Source organism: Poromitra crassiceps, assembly GCF_964638095.1.
Source record: "Poromitra crassiceps genome assembly, chromosome: 16".
Taxonomy (NCBI): domain Eukaryota; kingdom Metazoa; phylum Chordata; class Actinopteri; order Beryciformes; family Melamphaidae; genus Poromitra; species Poromitra crassiceps.
The window spans coordinates 35,206,559-35,223,617 of NC_139645.1; the positions used below are offsets into that span (position 1 = coordinate 35,206,559).

Consider the following 17,059-nt stretch of genomic DNA (forward strand, 5'->3'; position numbering starts at 1 on the left):
TCTGAAAATTGCAAAATAAAATATGGGGGGGGGGGGGAGACAAAGCCCCCACTTTTACTGCTGCTGCTGCAGTTCTACAGAAGTAAATTTGACTAACATCTGTATATTATGGAAAGGCTGGGTGATGTACTGTATGAAGAGTTCTCCTCCAAAATGCTGTATCCAAAAAAACATTATTCCACAAAGTTCCTCATTCAATATTTTTTATAATATGGAAGATCTTGTCTTTTAAAGGGATCATTTTGTCCACCAAAGACTGAAGTAAGTATTTGTAATCAGATCTGATTTGTAGTCAGTCAGGCTGTGAGAGGCTGTGGGCTATATCTTACACCCAGTGGATGAGGACTTAGTCAGAAGTCATAGGTGAGTATCCTCTTTGTATTGATGTCTGTGTTTTGCCCTGTTTGTTCCTCAGGTATGAACGGCTCTCTGCTGATGCAAGGTCCTCAGACTCAGCTCTCCGCCCGCCTCCGAGATTTCATCGTCCTCAACGTCGATCCAAAGAGCGTCCACAAGAAGGCAAGGCGCTGCCACCGCTCCACTGTCACTGTCACTGTTACTGCTGCTATCTGAGCTGAGCTACAGGGACAATGTCTACCGCAGCCATTCACAAACCTCAGAATGCCGTGGCCCACTCTGATTACTTTTTAAAGCAAATATTTAATCATGAATATTTCATGGTATTCCAAACGTAATTACAAAATTGAGAATTGTAAATGTAAAAATCTGTATATAAAACTTTTATGTAGGCCTATATGGCCCATAGCTGCCAACAGTAGGCTGTGAAAAATGCTACCTTATCTGCCAAAGGGAAAGAAATCAGGAGTGTTGGCAGGCAGGTATGCCCCTCGTGGACCACCTGCAGTACCTCCACGGCCCACCTGCAGTACCTCCACGGCCCACACTCTGGGAATCACTGGAACAGATTCATCACTTTAGCTGCTCTGAAAATCCTCCTCAGTCTGTTACTCTTCACTCAACACTTTCCTCTTGACTCAGTTCATCATCTTTGCGTCTGGCAGGCCATCTCCATCGTGGGCGACGAGGTGTTCAGCTTCTCCATGAGTTTGACTCCCAGCGCCACAGAGGGCGCCGGGTATGCCGACATGAGCAAGACGGACGGGCGGGTGAAGCTGAACGTGGGCTGCATCCAGGTGGTTTACCTGCACAAGTTCTTCATGTCTCTGCTGGTGAGCCTCGCACCACATCACACCTGTCCAGTGTCTCTAACAATGTGAGGATAGAGACAGAGAAGCATTACAGTCGAAACTTTGCAAATTAAATCAAACAGATATGAAGAAGTTATGTTTTGTTCTCTTAACAAAAACCTTCACCTTCCGTTTTAAAGGCCCTATATGTAAGAATCAGAACTTCTCACAAAGACGCCGATTCACACGGTGACACTTCGGAATACAAATATGTTGTTATTTAACTTTAAACCAAGGTGCATGAAGGAGTAAAAGCTTGAAAAGAAGTAGAAACTAGCTTAGATGAGGCCTTTATTTTATTTTATTTTTTTAGGCCTTTATTTCTAATTCTAAGTATTTTCTCATATTTAGTACCAAGCCTCCTTGTTTTCTGATCGGTTTCTTTTGGGGTTCATTTTTTTGTTGCTTTGGTTTGTTTTGTTACTGCAATGCATTACTGATAATTACGGTAATTGTCAACGGCATGCTCCAGAGACAGCATGGGCCCCATGGTAATTCAAATGTAGCTGCCGCCATCTTTTGGCACTTGTACGTTACTACAAACTACAGTTACATTCTATAACAGGCACTAGGAGTTTACCTGGATCAATCATTGTTTTTTCCTGTGTTTGTTGCCTGTATTTGGGGCTGGTCTTTATGTCTTATATGACCCGGCCATTATCGGAGACCCAGCTGTTAATTGACTACCGGCCAATATTAGAGGAAATATATATACTAGGCATCTGGCGCGCTATGCAGGTATTTTGAGATTTTGAGTGATTTGGTTACTTTCATTTCCATAGAACCTCACGGTGAATAAGTATTTTCATAAAACAAAAGGGAAAGTATTTTTATGGTTTTGGTGGAATACCACTGTAGACAATTGTTGTGGAATGTTGAAACCCATTTTTCCCACGTTTTACTTTTAGACACATAACAGATTAAAATACTCATAACCTTTGATCTGAGAGAGCTATAGCAGTAATTCCAAAAGTGATATACTGTATAGGGAAGAGTTTATAAGTGTTTTTGCAGGCCACCGCACAATATGGTGTAGTAGTTTATTGTAAATAAACTCATTGTTATTTTTGCGCCCTCTTGTTCAGAACTTCACCAACAACTTCCAGACGGCGAAGGAGGCCCTGAGTGCAGCGACGGCCCAGGCGGCGGAGAAGGCAGCGTCCAGCGTCAGAGACTTTGCCCAGAAGAGCTTCCGTCTGTCCATGGACATCAGGCTGAAGGCCCCCCTCATCCTCATCCCTCAGTCCTCCATCTCCCACCAGGCGCTGGAGGTGGACCTGGGTCTGATCACCCTGGGGAATAGCTTCTCTCTGCTGCCCGTGGATGGCTGCCCGCTGCCCGCTGTCATCGACAACATGGACCTCCAGCTGACGCAGCTCAAACTCTCCAGGTCAGTCGCTCTGCAGGGATGAGCTCTGGGTTCTATAAAACCAGGGTGGAAAAAATAGCATTTTTCATTAAAGGGACACTTCACCAAAGAACAGTGTGGAGTTATCTTTCCATGTTAAACACAGTGTTGGCCCGAAGGACCGCGCCCAGCCAGGAAACTAGACACTGTCTCTCGAAGCTACACCTCCAAAATCTAACACCTTATCTAGTCTGATATCACCATATCCATATACTATCCATCTATTGCCCAGCCCTAGCTTCTGGATTCAGCAAGAGACTGTCTCACTGGTTTGTTGGTTTGTGGTTCTGCAGGATCTGCATGGACCCTGTGGCGTCGGGCGGGCCCAGCTCAGAGCTGCTGGAGCCACTCAACCTCACGCTGAGCATCAAGAGGAACCTGGCCGCCTCCTGGTACCACAAGATGGCAGTCGTGGAGATCGACGGAGACCTGAAGCCCATGAAGGTACGAGCAGGTCTACAGCCGGCTGAGGAACCTTCAGTTCACTTCACATCGTTATTGTCCTGTGAGGGAAATCTGCTTTACAGACAGGGTTTAATGCTGGATTCAGATGGTCCCATTTCCCGAGTTGGGAAATCTTCAATCTTCTGACTTCAGTGGGTTCATGAGCTGTTAAGTCGTAATAAGGAAGCAGCATGGACGCTACCGAGACGATGTTATTGCTCAGAGCATTTAAACAACACGTTGGGATGTTTAGACTTCCACATTACATTCCACAAACCCACTAAAATATTGCTTTACCTAACTTGGTGTTATGGTTAATGTTAATAGATAACATTTTAATTTAGGGACGCACCGATTGCAAAATTCTGTGTCGATAGCGATGTTTAAGAGAACAATTTGGCTGATAGCCACTACCTATGACTATGTGCGTGCCCGAATTACACACAATTCCGGACTGTACCCCATCGGGTCCCCAGCAGCGCACCCGCCAAGTTTTGAAGTCGATCGGACGAATGATAGCGGAGAGTTTTTTAATTTTTAATTTAACCTTTATTTATCCAGGTTAGCCTCGTTGAGATTAAGAATCTCTTTTTCAAGAGGGACCTGGCCAAGAAAAGCAGCATACAATTATACAAGTTGCAGACGCCACAACAAACATCTCATAACATTACAACACTATACATGATACACATACATTCAGTCATTCATAAAAGCAAGTTCAACTATGAAGAAAAAAAACAGTTGCAACTTTCACCGTCCTCCCTACCTTTAACCATTGTTTTAAAAACATTTAATGAGACCAGCTCCTGCAATTTCAGGTCCTTCTGGAGCTCATTCCATGCCGTCGGTGCTGAGAACTGAAACGCCTTTTTACCATACTCTGTACGAGCCCTTTTTACATTCAATAAAAAAAGGTTTTGTGAGCGTAAAGAGTAATTGTTGTTGCTCTGCTGGACAATGTATGTACACAAATAATTTGGGAGTTGTTTTAATATCGCCTTATAAATAAAAAGATACCAGTGACTCAGCCTACGTAGAGTCAGGGATGGCCAGCCCACTTTCTGGTAGAGAACACAGTGGTGAGTTAGATTTTTACAGTTTGTGCTAAACCTTAAAGCCCGTGATAAATGGGGAGATATGCGGAGGACACACACACACACACACGCGCACACGCGCACACACACACACACACACACACACACACGCGCACGCACAAACACACACACACACGGCCCTGGAATTAATATGTATATATTTCTACACTCACTGAAGGGACCTTCTGGGTGTTTGCATAATGACAGCCTGTCACTAACTCCTGTGCTCTTGTTTTTGCACACGGTCCACATTGCAGCCGTTGAAGATACGATCTGTACCCTCCTGTCCGGTGACAGCTTGACTCTGACGGTGTTTAGTTAGTTTAGCTGGATCAGTTGGTATGTTTGTTGACAGCCTGTAGCTCTAGTGGAGGATTAAAAGTTTTTTTTATGGAAGTCCTGGCAGGCAATTAAGAAAAGAAAAAAAATCCAACTTCCTTCAAATAATAATAAAATAAAATAATATATGAAACAAGCGGGGGGATATTTGCCTTTTTTTTTGTCAGGCGCATGTTTCTAAATGTATGTTGCTGTAATACCTCTCGACCACAAGAGTGCGCCACTAGACCATGTTCTACATACGACTGAAAGCATCAATTTCTTCTTCCAAGGTACATACATTGTGTTAGCAACTTATGCCATTTCCCCCCCTACTTCACAGATGAAAAAAGAAAAGACAATTGAACTTAATGCTGGCTAAACTTTTACAGGAGCGAAAACTACATTAGTCAGATCAGACTTGGAAAATGGATTCCCAGATTTTTTTTCTCAATTGCCTCTCATGGCTTCCGTACATTTTTACCTGAAGAGGAAAACTATGGACTGAAGCATGATTAAAACTCTGGATTCAAAGTGAAAGTCGTGGCGAGAAAGCAGGCTAAAAGCTGTACCTCCTGTGCTTCCTGCGCCTCCAGGTGGCGCTGAGTCAGGACGACCTGAAGGTTCTGCTGAGGATCCTGATGGAGAACCTGGGAGAGGCTGAGAGCCCAGCCCCTGCTGCATCCACACAGGCAGAGAGCCTACACATCACAACATATACACACACAGGTACACACACACACACACACACAGGTACACACACAGGTACACACACACACAGGTACACACACGTGTGCGCGCGCGCGGGAAGATCTGGCTGTAAACTGTTTGTGATGTTGCCCTCAGGCGGCGCGGAGAAGCAGAGTGACATCAGCGATCAGGAGGAGGAGCCTCAGGAAACTGTCAAGTTCAACTTCAACATTGAGTCTCTGGCTCTGGTGTTGTACAGCCACGCCCCCAAACAGGTGAGTCTCTGGCTCTGGTAAGAACAGAGGGATCATTCTCACCTTTAGCCTGCAAGTGACTCAGTCCATATGTTTTTATACGTCTATGAATCTGTCCCTTGATGTCTGATCCTTCACCATCGCTCTCCCCTGCCCTCCCTGCAGTCTCCTGAGCTGGGCCTGCTCTCTCCCCCTGCCCTCCCTGCAGTCTCCTGGGCTGGGCCTGCGGCAGCAGAGCCTGCGTCTGGGGGAGCTGGCCCTCCACAAGCTGCAGGCGTCTGGGAAGCTGCTGAGTGATGGCAGCATGGAGCTCAGCACCGTGCTGAGCGGCTGCACGCTGGACGACCTGCGTACTGCCATGACCCGCGTCAGCTCCAGGTGAGACCTCTGCTTAAGTAGCGATAACGAATCCTTAATTAACAGTTAACCAATGTGTCTAGTAATCATTTACTAATGCTGTTCATGTGAACTAAGCCTTAATTAAGAGTTAACTAATGTGTCTACACTGTCTAGTAATTATTACTTATACTGTTCATGTTAACTAAGGTTTTGAGATTGGTTTGAGGCATGACCTCACTGAGGTTAAGGTTAGAGCAAGCTTATGACCAAGGCTGTTAATTAAAGGTTAGTTAATACTTATTAAACATCAACTAACTCTTAAATAAGGTACCGTTTAGTGTTACCCATTACTTTTTTATTTAATTTGATATCTAATTTAATTATTTTATACTCTGTTTTTTTGTACTATTATTATTACTATTAGTGGAGTAGGAGTTTAATTATTGATTGCTTGATGGAAAGAAAGGTGAATACAGAATACAGTAAATACACCAGCGAAGAAGAAGATCCACACAGGCTAACATTAGCTAACGTTAGCTAATGCAGTCCACATACGTCAGCAAACAACCTTTAACTCTGAATGGCCTTTGTATCTACCTGCCCAGGGACTCCAGATGGAAAGTAGCCTATGGGGTTTAATGTTTTTATGCCTCCGCTGGTGAAGCCAGGCCGAAGGCATTATGGATCCGGGTTGTCCGTCCGTACGTACGGCCGGCCGGCCGTCCGTACGGATGTCCGTCCGTACGGATGTTTGTTAACGCCATATCTGAGGAACGCCTGGACGGAATTTCATCAAATTTGCCTCAAACATCAACTTAGACTCAAGGATGATCTGATTAGATTTTGGTGGTCAAAGGTCAAAGGTCAAGGTCACTGTGACCTCTCGAACGCCATTTTCAAGCTTGTTAACGCGATATCTGAGGAACGCCTGGACGGAATTTCATTAAATTTGCCTCAAACATCGACTTAGACTCAAGGATGATCTGATTAGATTTTGGTGGTCAAAGGTCAAAGGTCAAGGTCACTGTGACCTCTCGAACGCCATTTTAAAGCTTGTTAACGCGATATCTGAGGAACGCCTGGACGGAATTTCATCAAATTTGCCTCAAACATCGACTTAGACTCAAGGATGATCTGATTAGATTTTGGTGGTCAAAGGTCAAGGTCACTGTGACCTCTCGAACGCCATTTTCAAGCTTGTTAACGCGATATCTGAGGAACGCCTGGACGGAATTTCATCAAATTTGCCTCAAACATCGACTTAGACTCAAGGATGATCTGATTAGATTTTGGTGGTCAAAGGTCAAAGGTCAAGGTCACTGTGACCTCTCGAACGCCATTTTAAAGCTTGTTAACGCAATATCTGAGGAACGCCTGGACGGAATTTCATCAAATTTGCCTCAAACATCGACTTAGACTCAAGGATGATCTGATTAGATTTTGGTGGTCAAAGGTCAAAGGTCAAGGTCACTGTGACCTCTCAAACGCCATTTTCAAGCTTGTTAACGCAATATCTGAGGAACGCCTGGACGGAATTTCATCAAATTTGCCTCAAACATCGACTTAGACTCAAGGATGATCTGATTAGATTTTGGTGGTCAAAGGTCAAAGGTCAAGGTCACTGTGACCTCTCGAACGCCATTTTCAAGCTTGTTAACGCAATATCTGAGGAATGCCTTGACGGAATTTAATCAAACTTGTCTCAAACATCGACTTGGACTCAAGGATGAACTGATTAGATTTTGGTGGTCAAAGGTCAAAGGTCAAGGTGAGCTCTCCAACGCCATTTTCAAGCTTGTTAACGCGATATCTCAGGAATGCCTTGACGGAATTTAATCAAACTTGTCTCAAACATCGACTTGGACTCAAGGATGAACTGATTACATTTTGGTGGTCAAAGTTCAAGGTCACTGTGACCTCTCACACACCCAATTTCCAAGCTCTGTAACGCAACATCACAGGAGCGCCTTGACGGAATCTCTTCCATTTTGCCTCAAATAGCGATTTGGACTCCAGAATGAACTAATGGCGGAGGCATAAGTCCGCGTTGCGGTCGTTCTAGTTGTCTATGCCAAATAAACTAATAAAATAAAATAAATAAAACAACACCGAGTCCAAAAGATACAAACCTTGGCCCTAGACAACTGAATTAGTTAAACTCACAAACACATAATCAAGTGAGGCATATAATCAAGTTGAATGCATCACGTAGGGTAAGAACATAATGTTGCACTAGGTGATGACGTGGAGCTAATCGTAAGCTGCTGTAGGTCGAAAATCGGCCATAATAACAATTCCTAGACAATAATATTTACGAGCCAGGTTTTCATAACAGTTAGTAAGTGACCACATTAACATAATATAATAATATATATATAATAATAATAATATAGTAGTACATTAACATGCTCTGATGTCCCGTCTGTCTGTGCAGGATGATCAGGAAGCGTGAGGAGGAGAGCGCCGAGGCCATGATCGACGTGACGTACCGTCAGAGTGCGGCGGGGGCGGGGCCTGAGCGTGAGGTGGTGGCCGTGCTGCAGAAGCTCTACCTGTGTGCCAGCGTGGACTTCCTCATGACCGTGGCTGACTTCTTCATCCAGGCGCTGCCGCAAAGCCCCGCCCCCCCGGCCTCCACCGCCGCCCACAGCGACAGGCTGCCTCTGAAACAGCTGGCCGAGCCCCGCGCAGGTTCCGCCTCCAACGCCGGTAAGACACCCAACGCCCTGCGGAGGCTCCGCCTCCAACGCCAGTAAGACATCAATGCCAGTTTGGGGGGGAAAGCATCGCAATTCACTTTTTCATCTCACCGATTTGAATGTTCAGCCCCTGAGCAGCAGTGGAAGCGGACGCGGCTGCGGGCGGTCGTGGTCGACCCGGAGGTGGTGTTCGTGGCCGACCTGCTGCGGGCCGACGCCCCCTCGCTGGTGGCCTCCTTCCAGTGTGACGTCAGCCTGACGGAGGAGGGCGGAGCCCACAGCATGATGGCCAACCTCAGGGAGCTCCGCCTCCTGGCCTGCCCCTTCCTCCACAGCCCAGAGCACAAGGGCATCACCACCGTGAGACACACACGCCACACACATGCACGCACACACACACACACTCACGTACCAGCACACACACGCAGGGGCGGACTGGGATCATAATTCAGGCCGGGCATTAGATACCAAGCAGGCCAGGCTGATATGGGCCGACGTGCGTGCCGGCATCCGAAGGGCGGCGGCGAAAAATTTGGGCCGTTTGAAGCTCAATTTGGGCCGTTTGTAGCCCAATTTGGGCCGTTTGAAGCCAGATTTGGGCCGTTTGAAGCCCAATTTGGGTCGTTTAAAGCCAGATTTGGGCCGTTTGAAGCCCGATTTGGGCCGTTTGAAGCCAAATTTGGGCCGTTTGAAGCCCAATTTGGGCCAAGTCCAACTTTACAATGAGATGCACCCACTTTAACCCTGAATAAAGTAATAAAACCACTAGTAAACCAGTAGGCGGCGCCTGGCCTGCTGTTCAGTGAGTGGCCTGACTGCGGGCACACACAAAAAAAATAAAATAATTTGCAGGCCAGGCCAGGCCACCGGGCATTTGGCCGACGTGCCCGATTATGCAGTCCGCCCCTGCACACACGCCACACAGCACACACGTACGCACACACACAGAGACACCCACGCACGCACGCACTCACCCACACACACACACACAGAGCACAAGGACATCACCACGTGAGACATGGAGTTATTTCTCTGTCTTTATGGAGTGCCGCAGGGATGAGTCCTAAAACCTGTGTGGAAGTCAATGGTGTTTTTCTATGGGGATTTTGGTTAAATGACTGAAATAACGTCTGTGCTTAACAACAGTTTATGAAACAAAGACCTTTGTGTTCAGCAAGATCATCTTCACAATTGAACACCACTTTATCATTTTTGAAGTGTTTTCTGAAAATCAGATTTACGCTTCAAAAATGTGGTGATAATTTGTGAAGGTTATCGTGTTGAACACAAAGGTCTCAGTTTCATAAACGTTTGTTAACCACAGATCTTATTTCAGGCACCTAACCAAAAACCCCTGTAGAAAAATGCCATTGGCTTCCAGAAGAGGGAACCAGCACAATGCTAACTTCTGGGTTGGCCTACAACAATACGTCATTCCTGCTCTACTTTATTATGCAGTCAAAGAGTTGTGTTACTTTGCAAATCCTATAGTATATTGACTGATAGAAATGTCATTCTTTGCCAATAGGTGTTGAGGCCTTGCTCAGTCGCTTTGGAAACCAAAAGCCAGCCCAACCAGCCACTGACCGGCTTTGTGACAGTGGAGGAAGTCTTCGTCAAGGTACTTTCAGCTGAAATTGATCTTATTTATATGTATGATAGTATGTATAGATAGATAGATGGATAGATGTATTTCCTCCAAAAGTGGCCGGTAGTCATTTAAAATAACTGATAATGACGTGGTCGACACAAACGAAGGCCAGGAGTAAAAAGGGACGGCTTTAGCTCAGGAGGTAGAGCGGGTCGGCCAATGACGCAAGGGTTGGCGGTTCGATCCCCGCTCCCTCCCAGCTGCTGTCGTTGTGTCCTTGGGCAAGACACCTAACCCCAAATTGCTCCCGATGGTGTGTAGGCACCCTGCGTGGCAGCCTGCCGCCATCAGTGTATGAATGGGTGAATGTAGACTATCTACTGATTGTAAAGCGCTTTGGATAAAAGCGCTATATAAATGCAGACCATTTACCATTTACCATTTAAAAACAACATTGGATATGGGTAAACTCCTGGTGTTTGTTATAGTTTGTAGTAAGTAACATGTAAATTAAACATAGACTGTATAAAAAGCTACCGTGACATCACCTATTGGTTTTTAGACTTGTGTTTGGAAGTCTGGAGGTTAGCATTTTCACCGTCGCCATCTTGGTTATTTGGAGACAGAGGTGATGTGAATTTGGACAAGTGATCGGCGAGCTGCGCGATCACTGGACAGGCGACCTGTCAATCACACCCAAAAGTGTTGTCCGCTTTATCTTCTAGGGACCATAATTTACTAAATTGATTGATTGATTGATTGAAACAATTTATTTCAAACCGTTAAAACGATACATAAAATGAAAAAACCCAGTAAACATAACAGTCCAATAGACTTCAGCAAAAGGAAAATACGTAAACTCCAACATAAAGAAAAGGCGAACTGTTTGAAAAGGGGCCAGAAGAAGCCTAGGCTTATCGAGTCCTGCCCCCAAATCATTCATAAACAAATGTATACATCCATATACATGCATATACCAACTCCCACGCTCCTCCACACACGCTCATGTATACAAATACATACATACATATATATGTATATATATACACATACGTATACAAACTTACCCATACACACACAATATCATAAATCAACCCACATATCCCTATCAATACTTATTCCTAATAATACATTGCAATATTACCCCAATAACTCAATGTTTTGATACTAACTTGTGCTGTACCAATGCATATAAGAATATTTACAATGTACTAGGGGTGTCACGATACACTCAGTTCATGATACGATACGTATCACGATACTGGGTTCACGATAACGATACGATACGATACGATTTTAACAATATTTTTTTAAACTTGAATAATGACAATATATGACTGGAAAAGTAGTATTTTATTTGAAATGCACAAATACAAAACATGCTGTTGTGGGAAATTGTTATTACAATAACAACTAGAAAAAACATGAGATTGGAGATAAGGCTTATCTTGAAATAGAATGAGTTACACCGTCACTTAGATTTACTTTGAACTAAAAGGTTTCTCAGCAGTATAAATTCTCATTATGCATCTTCAGTTTTTCTTCAAACTCAAACAACAAGACTTTTCTTAGTCTATTTTTTATGCATCGACAGTTTTTCCTGTCAAGTAAACAGTTTTGCCAGAAACTCAATTGAATGGTTTCTCTCCTGTATAACTTCTCATGTGTCTCTTCAGAGACTTGTTCAACTGAACTACTTTCCACACATTGAACTTCAACAAACAAAGACGTTTCTTAGTCTATTTTTGAAAAAAAAAAAAAAAAATCGCGATATGAGATTTCATCTCAACGATACATATCGTGTAGGGATGCCTTTATCGATTAGTTTTCCTGTCGATTACCCTTAAATTCTGAAGACGATTAGTCGATTAGTCTATAAGCAAAAAAAAAAAAAAAAAATTTTTTTTAAAAAAATTAATTTAAAATTTTTTTAAATTAATAATAAAAAAAATTAATAATAATAATAATCAGGACGCCATCTAAATTGACCATAATTTAATCTATGTCAAAACATTCAACATGCAATTATTACATGTATTTATTTGCATTATCGTGCACACAGGCAACGACTTTCTCTTCCAGTTTCCAGTCACTGACTGCTTCTCGCAGGTGTGCTGCCAGATTTTCACCGCTATGCCTGTCCTCCATGGGGCGGGTTTGTAGAACACAGCTACAGAGCTGTCCACGTTCGTTGATGAAATGACAGGTTATTGTCACGTATGCTTCTGTTGCAATGGACGTCCAGATGTCTGACGTTATTGCCACACACTGTGCCTCCTCTAACTGCTGTTTAATGTACTCAGTCATTTTGCCATGGCTCACCTCCACTCTGGATGTTATCAAGGTGCGCCCCGGCACGGTGTATGCGGGCTCGACAAAGTTCATCAACTTGCGAAAGCCTTCGCCCTCGACAAAGCACAGTGGTAGCATATCGCGGGCAGTCATCTCAGCGAGGAGTTGTGTGATCGTTTCGGACCGGCGAGGGTCACATCGTCTGCGGGGTTCTGCAGTAAAAGCTGTGATACTGGTCTGCCTGCATCATCTCCTCCACGCAAGTTTACGTTGAGATGCTTGTTCTGAAGGTGGGTCCTCATTGCAGTGGTAGAGTGGTTATATGCAAGCTTGAGAGAACATAGCCGACACACAACCTTGTTGTCTCTTTCTTCATCAAAGTATTGCCAAACTTTGCTAGTTTTCTGTCGCGTGGCCATTGTTGCTCCTCCTTTGTGTACTTCTCAACTCCTGTCCTCTGTGTGCGGGGAGGGGGGCGGAGGGGCAGTTGCCTTCAGTGACCCTGGGAATTCTACTAGCGCATGGATGACTGACGGTGAAAGACGCAAAAAATAAAAATAAAATAGTAAAATAATTGTCGATTAGTAATTTTCACTCCGACTAGTGAGTGTGTCGACGACTAATCGATTAATCGATTATTTTGCGGCACCCCTAATATCGTGACGTTTTACTATCGCGAAATTTCGTGGGACGATATATTGTGACACCCCTACAATGTACACAACAATTCTAAATGAACATCATGCTGTATTGAAGAAGACTTGAAACTAGTGATTGAGACCATCAACTTCTTAGGAAAGATGAACAATCTTCACCCAGAGAGCAGGATGAGAGAAAGCTGCTGTGTGGCAGAACCTTTGAGGTGAACTCCTGTGAACTCCTCTGCTGCAGATCTCTCCGGTCATCTTGAACACGGTGATGACCATAACGGCGGCCATGACGGCCAAGCCTCAGAGCGAGCAGAGCCAGGAGGCGCGGCCCGGCGTCACAGACCTGTGGTCTGTCATGAACATCTACGCCTGTAACTACTGGTTCCTGGGGGTGGACCAGGCCACCGAGGCCACGGAGAGCTTCACCGAGCCGGACGCACGCAACCAGGGAGAGAGCTTCGCCGTCGACGTCAAGGTGCCACGTTTATATCCTCTTGAGTCCTCAGTGGCGACATCGCGACACGAGGCGACCAGCGCTCACTCCCATCGATGCTTAATTGACAAAAAACGGTCTTTATCAGTTAACAAGTCCGACCGGCGAGTCGTTGTCTCCAACATCCGAGTCCAAATGCATGAATGCTTGAGTCATCAGTGCCTCAAGTCCAAGTCGAATCACGACTCCTGAAAATTGGACTCGGGTCTGAGTCCTGGACTCAAGTACTACAACACAGAGTCCAGGTGACTTTAGACTCAGGCCTGTGTAGTTCAGTATGCTCTGTGTAACGTGTGTGTTGTCTTTGACAGGTGGTCCAGGTGTCTCTGGACTCAGGTCTGTGTAGTTCAGTATGCTCTGTGTAACATGTGTGTTGTCTTTGACAGGTGGTCCAGGTGACTTTAGACTCGGGCCTGTGTAGTTCAGTATGCTCTGTGTAACGTGTGTGTTGTCTTTGACAGGTGGTCCAGGTGACTCTGGACTCGGGGCTGGGCCACAGGACCGTCCCGTTGCTGCTGGCTGAGTCTTCCTTCAGCGGCTCGGCCAGGAACTGGTCCTCCCTGCTGCACCTAAACGCAGACATGACACTGGAGGTGACTGTGGGGATCACTCACATTTTACTGACTCAGGGAAATACCCGTGCAGTGAATCATTTTTAGCTCACTCATGATGCGTCATCATGTGACATGAGATGGATTTGCATTATTTAATACATCACATTAATATATTTTAATCACTTCTTTTACTTGAAATTAAAAAAAATATTGCAGTGATGCTCTCAAACATATTCTGTTTGATTGCATGATAAAGACACAAACGTGAAAAAAAGTAGTTTGTTGATTGATATTCAACAAAGCCTTGTAATAAACAATGTTGTTCTCATCTTGATCAGGCGCGGACTGCATAATCGGGCACGTCGGGCCGATGCCCGGTGGCCTGGCGTGCAAAAAAGAGCCACCGTGATGTCACTCATTAATTTCTGGACTCTTGTGTTGGAGCCTTGAGCATTGCTCAACACTTGGCTATAGGCTATAGAGACTAAAACCTAATTTTTCAGAAACAAAGGTTGGGGCTTGAGCAGAACACACTACCATGTCTTTAATGTTAGGGGCTTGCTTAAACAGGAAGATGATTAATGAAACTGAGAATATGTCAATATGTTTATTGTTATTGTTATGACGTGTAGTTCTTAAGCCTGTGGAGAATAACGCAGTATGCCCGATCTGATCACTCTTCCTGAAATTAAGTTTGCTGTGAAGCGTTTGTATTTTTGGTTTTACTTCTTCATATTATACTTGCAGTTATCTAGGCAATGTTGATGTTTCTAGTAGTGAACAAATAGGTAACATGTATCATCGCGTTAGCATTATATTCACTAAATCTTGCTTCAAACGGCCCAAATTGGGCTTCAAATGGGCCAAATTGGGCTTCAAACAGCCCAAATTTTTCAACCGCACATCGGCCCATGTCGGCCTGGCCTGCTTGGTAACTAATGCCCGGCCTGAATTATGATCCCAGTCCGCCCCTGATCTTGATCCTAACAGTCTTGTCAGCAATCCAGAAGTTGAATGTATAAATAATGATATAATAATATGTCCTGTGTGTCTGCAGGTAAACTACTTTAATGAGAGCCATGCAGTCTGGGAGCCACTGATAGAGAGAGTGGATGGCGGGAAACGCAGGTGGAACCTCATGCTGGAGGTGAGACTCTTAGCAGTTAGCTTCTGTTTCCGCTAGCAGCACTAACACTGTGTCTGTTTAAGCTAACACTGTGGAGACAGACAGCAGTGTTAGACTGCTGACACAACACACACTGACACAAACACACTACTTTATACTGTATAAAGGTCTATATTAAGGCATTCCATGTCTTCACTCTTGATCTGGGTGAATTATTCTGCATTCTTTGTGTGCAAACTGAGTGTGGATCTGACACAGTGTCTGATATGTTTGGTCCTGCAGATGAAGAACAACCCGGTCCAGGACAAGAGTCCAGTTCCTGGAGACGACTTCATTGTTCTCCCTGAACCTCGCACTGCCATCACCATCTGCTCCAAAGACACCATGAACATCACTGTGTCGCAGTCCTGCCTCAACGTCTTCACTAACCTCTCCAAGGTAAGACTCTCTACCTCAACGTCTTCACCAACCTCCAGCTCCAGGGTAAGGCCCTACCTGAACGTCTTCACCAACCTCCATGGTAAGACTCTACCTCAATGTCTTCACCAACCTCTAAGGTAAGGCTCCACCTCAAGGTCTTCACCAACCTCTCCAAGGTAAGACTACCTCAAAGTCTTTACCAACCTCTCCAAGGTAAGACTCTACCTCAACATCTTCACCAAACTCTCCAAGGTAAGACTCCTCCTCAAGGTCTTCACCAACCTCCAAGGTAAGCCTCAACCTCAACACTGACCCACAATGCTCAGGTAGAGAGGGGTATTGCAAGCTGCAATAACCGTTTTTCCGGCCGCTAGAAACAGCAACACATTTGTGCTAACAGCTAAGATAACCGTTCCTACTGAGAAGTCTGTGCATTTCATCTAAACTGGGTTGGAAAAATGATAAACACGTTTAGAACACATTTCAAAGATGTATGAGCTGGCTGTATGCTGGATCACTGTGGAGTTACGCTGGGGACATACCAGAGGCGAAAATTGCGCGCATGCGCCGCGCAGCGCACCTCCGCGCAGAAGTCGTTTAAAGTGTCCACACAGAGAGCGCAGCTCTCTTTGCGCGCTCTGCTCGTCCACTATATATTTTGCCCCAGATCTCCTGTCTTCCTTATCATGGCCAAGTAAATGATGACATAAATATCTAAAGTAATATGTTTGGGATAACAGTTAATGGCTACCTTCATTATAAAATGCAATTGCATCATTTGTCTGTTCTCCTCCCGTTTTTCCAGTGCGTGCTGTTGTAGAGAGAAGGCGAGTCCTAGCTCTCTACTTGTTGCTCCGCAGGCAATGAGCCCCTAGAAGCCGCTCCCCCTCTCCCACTGCTCTTTCTCTCTTTTCACACTTCCAAAGGGGCAATCAACAACATAAATAAACATTATTTCACTTTGAAATTGGTTTTATTTGACGAATGTCCGGTTTCGGAGTTCCTGTCTGCCCTTATCTGATCTGTTCAACTTGACAGAGTCGCTCACAGGCGCAGACGGCCGCGCAGGAAAATAGAACTCCAGGCTGAGCTGAGCGGCCCTGAGCGTCCGCGGAGCTGAGCTGAGCGGCGCGCTGCGCGCAATTCGGTGTGGACTGACAGATCTGATAACATGGTGTCCTAATGAAAACTGGCTGCGCACAAGGTCGCAAATGGTTGCGCTGCGCAGCTTACGTGCAGGAGACGCGTGCGGTGTGTTTTCACCGTTAGAGAGGAGCCGGACAGACACATTCTTGTTTTTGCCCAGGCGTTCTCTGAAGGAACGGCCTCCACCTTCGACTACTCTGTGAAGGAGAAAGCCCCGTTCACCATCTGGAACGCCCTGGGGATCCCGCTTATCGTGCAGCACGGCGCCAACCTGCGTCTGGTGGATGCGGCGGCGGCGCGGGGGAAGCTGCACGAGGTGGCGGTGGGCCAGAG

At 45.3% G+C, this 17,059-nt stretch overlaps 1 protein-coding gene across 1 annotated transcript in view; it reads left to right on the forward strand.

Annotated features, from left to right (window-relative positions):
• Positions 1-17,059, forward strand: part of LOC310791606 (intermembrane lipid transfer protein VPS13C-like) — a gene marked incomplete at both ends in the record, with an annotated part of 155,036 nt that overhangs the window by 85,152 nt on the left and 52,825 nt on the right. The window contains 15 exons of the mRNA XM_083653271.1: positions 416-519; positions 1,023-1,190; positions 2,294-2,598; positions 2,910-3,060; positions 5,069-5,201; positions 5,319-5,437; positions 5,625-5,794; positions 8,190-8,464; positions 8,582-8,814; positions 9,983-10,075; positions 13,229-13,462; positions 13,942-14,073; positions 15,092-15,181; positions 15,443-15,598; positions 16,887-17,059. The exon at positions 16,887-17,059 is cut by the window's right edge and continues 95 nt beyond it. Of these exons, the coding sequence (XP_083509397.1) occupies positions 416-519; positions 1,023-1,190; positions 2,294-2,598; positions 2,910-3,060; positions 5,069-5,201; positions 5,319-5,437; positions 5,625-5,794; positions 8,190-8,464; positions 8,582-8,814; positions 9,983-10,075; positions 13,229-13,462; positions 13,942-14,073; positions 15,092-15,181; positions 15,443-15,598; positions 16,887-17,059 (2,536 nt within the window). The remainder of the gene's footprint in view (positions 1-415; positions 520-1,022; positions 1,191-2,293; positions 2,599-2,909; positions 3,061-5,068; positions 5,202-5,318; positions 5,438-5,624; positions 5,795-8,189; positions 8,465-8,581; positions 8,815-9,982; positions 10,076-13,228; positions 13,463-13,941; positions 14,074-15,091; positions 15,182-15,442; positions 15,599-16,886) is intronic.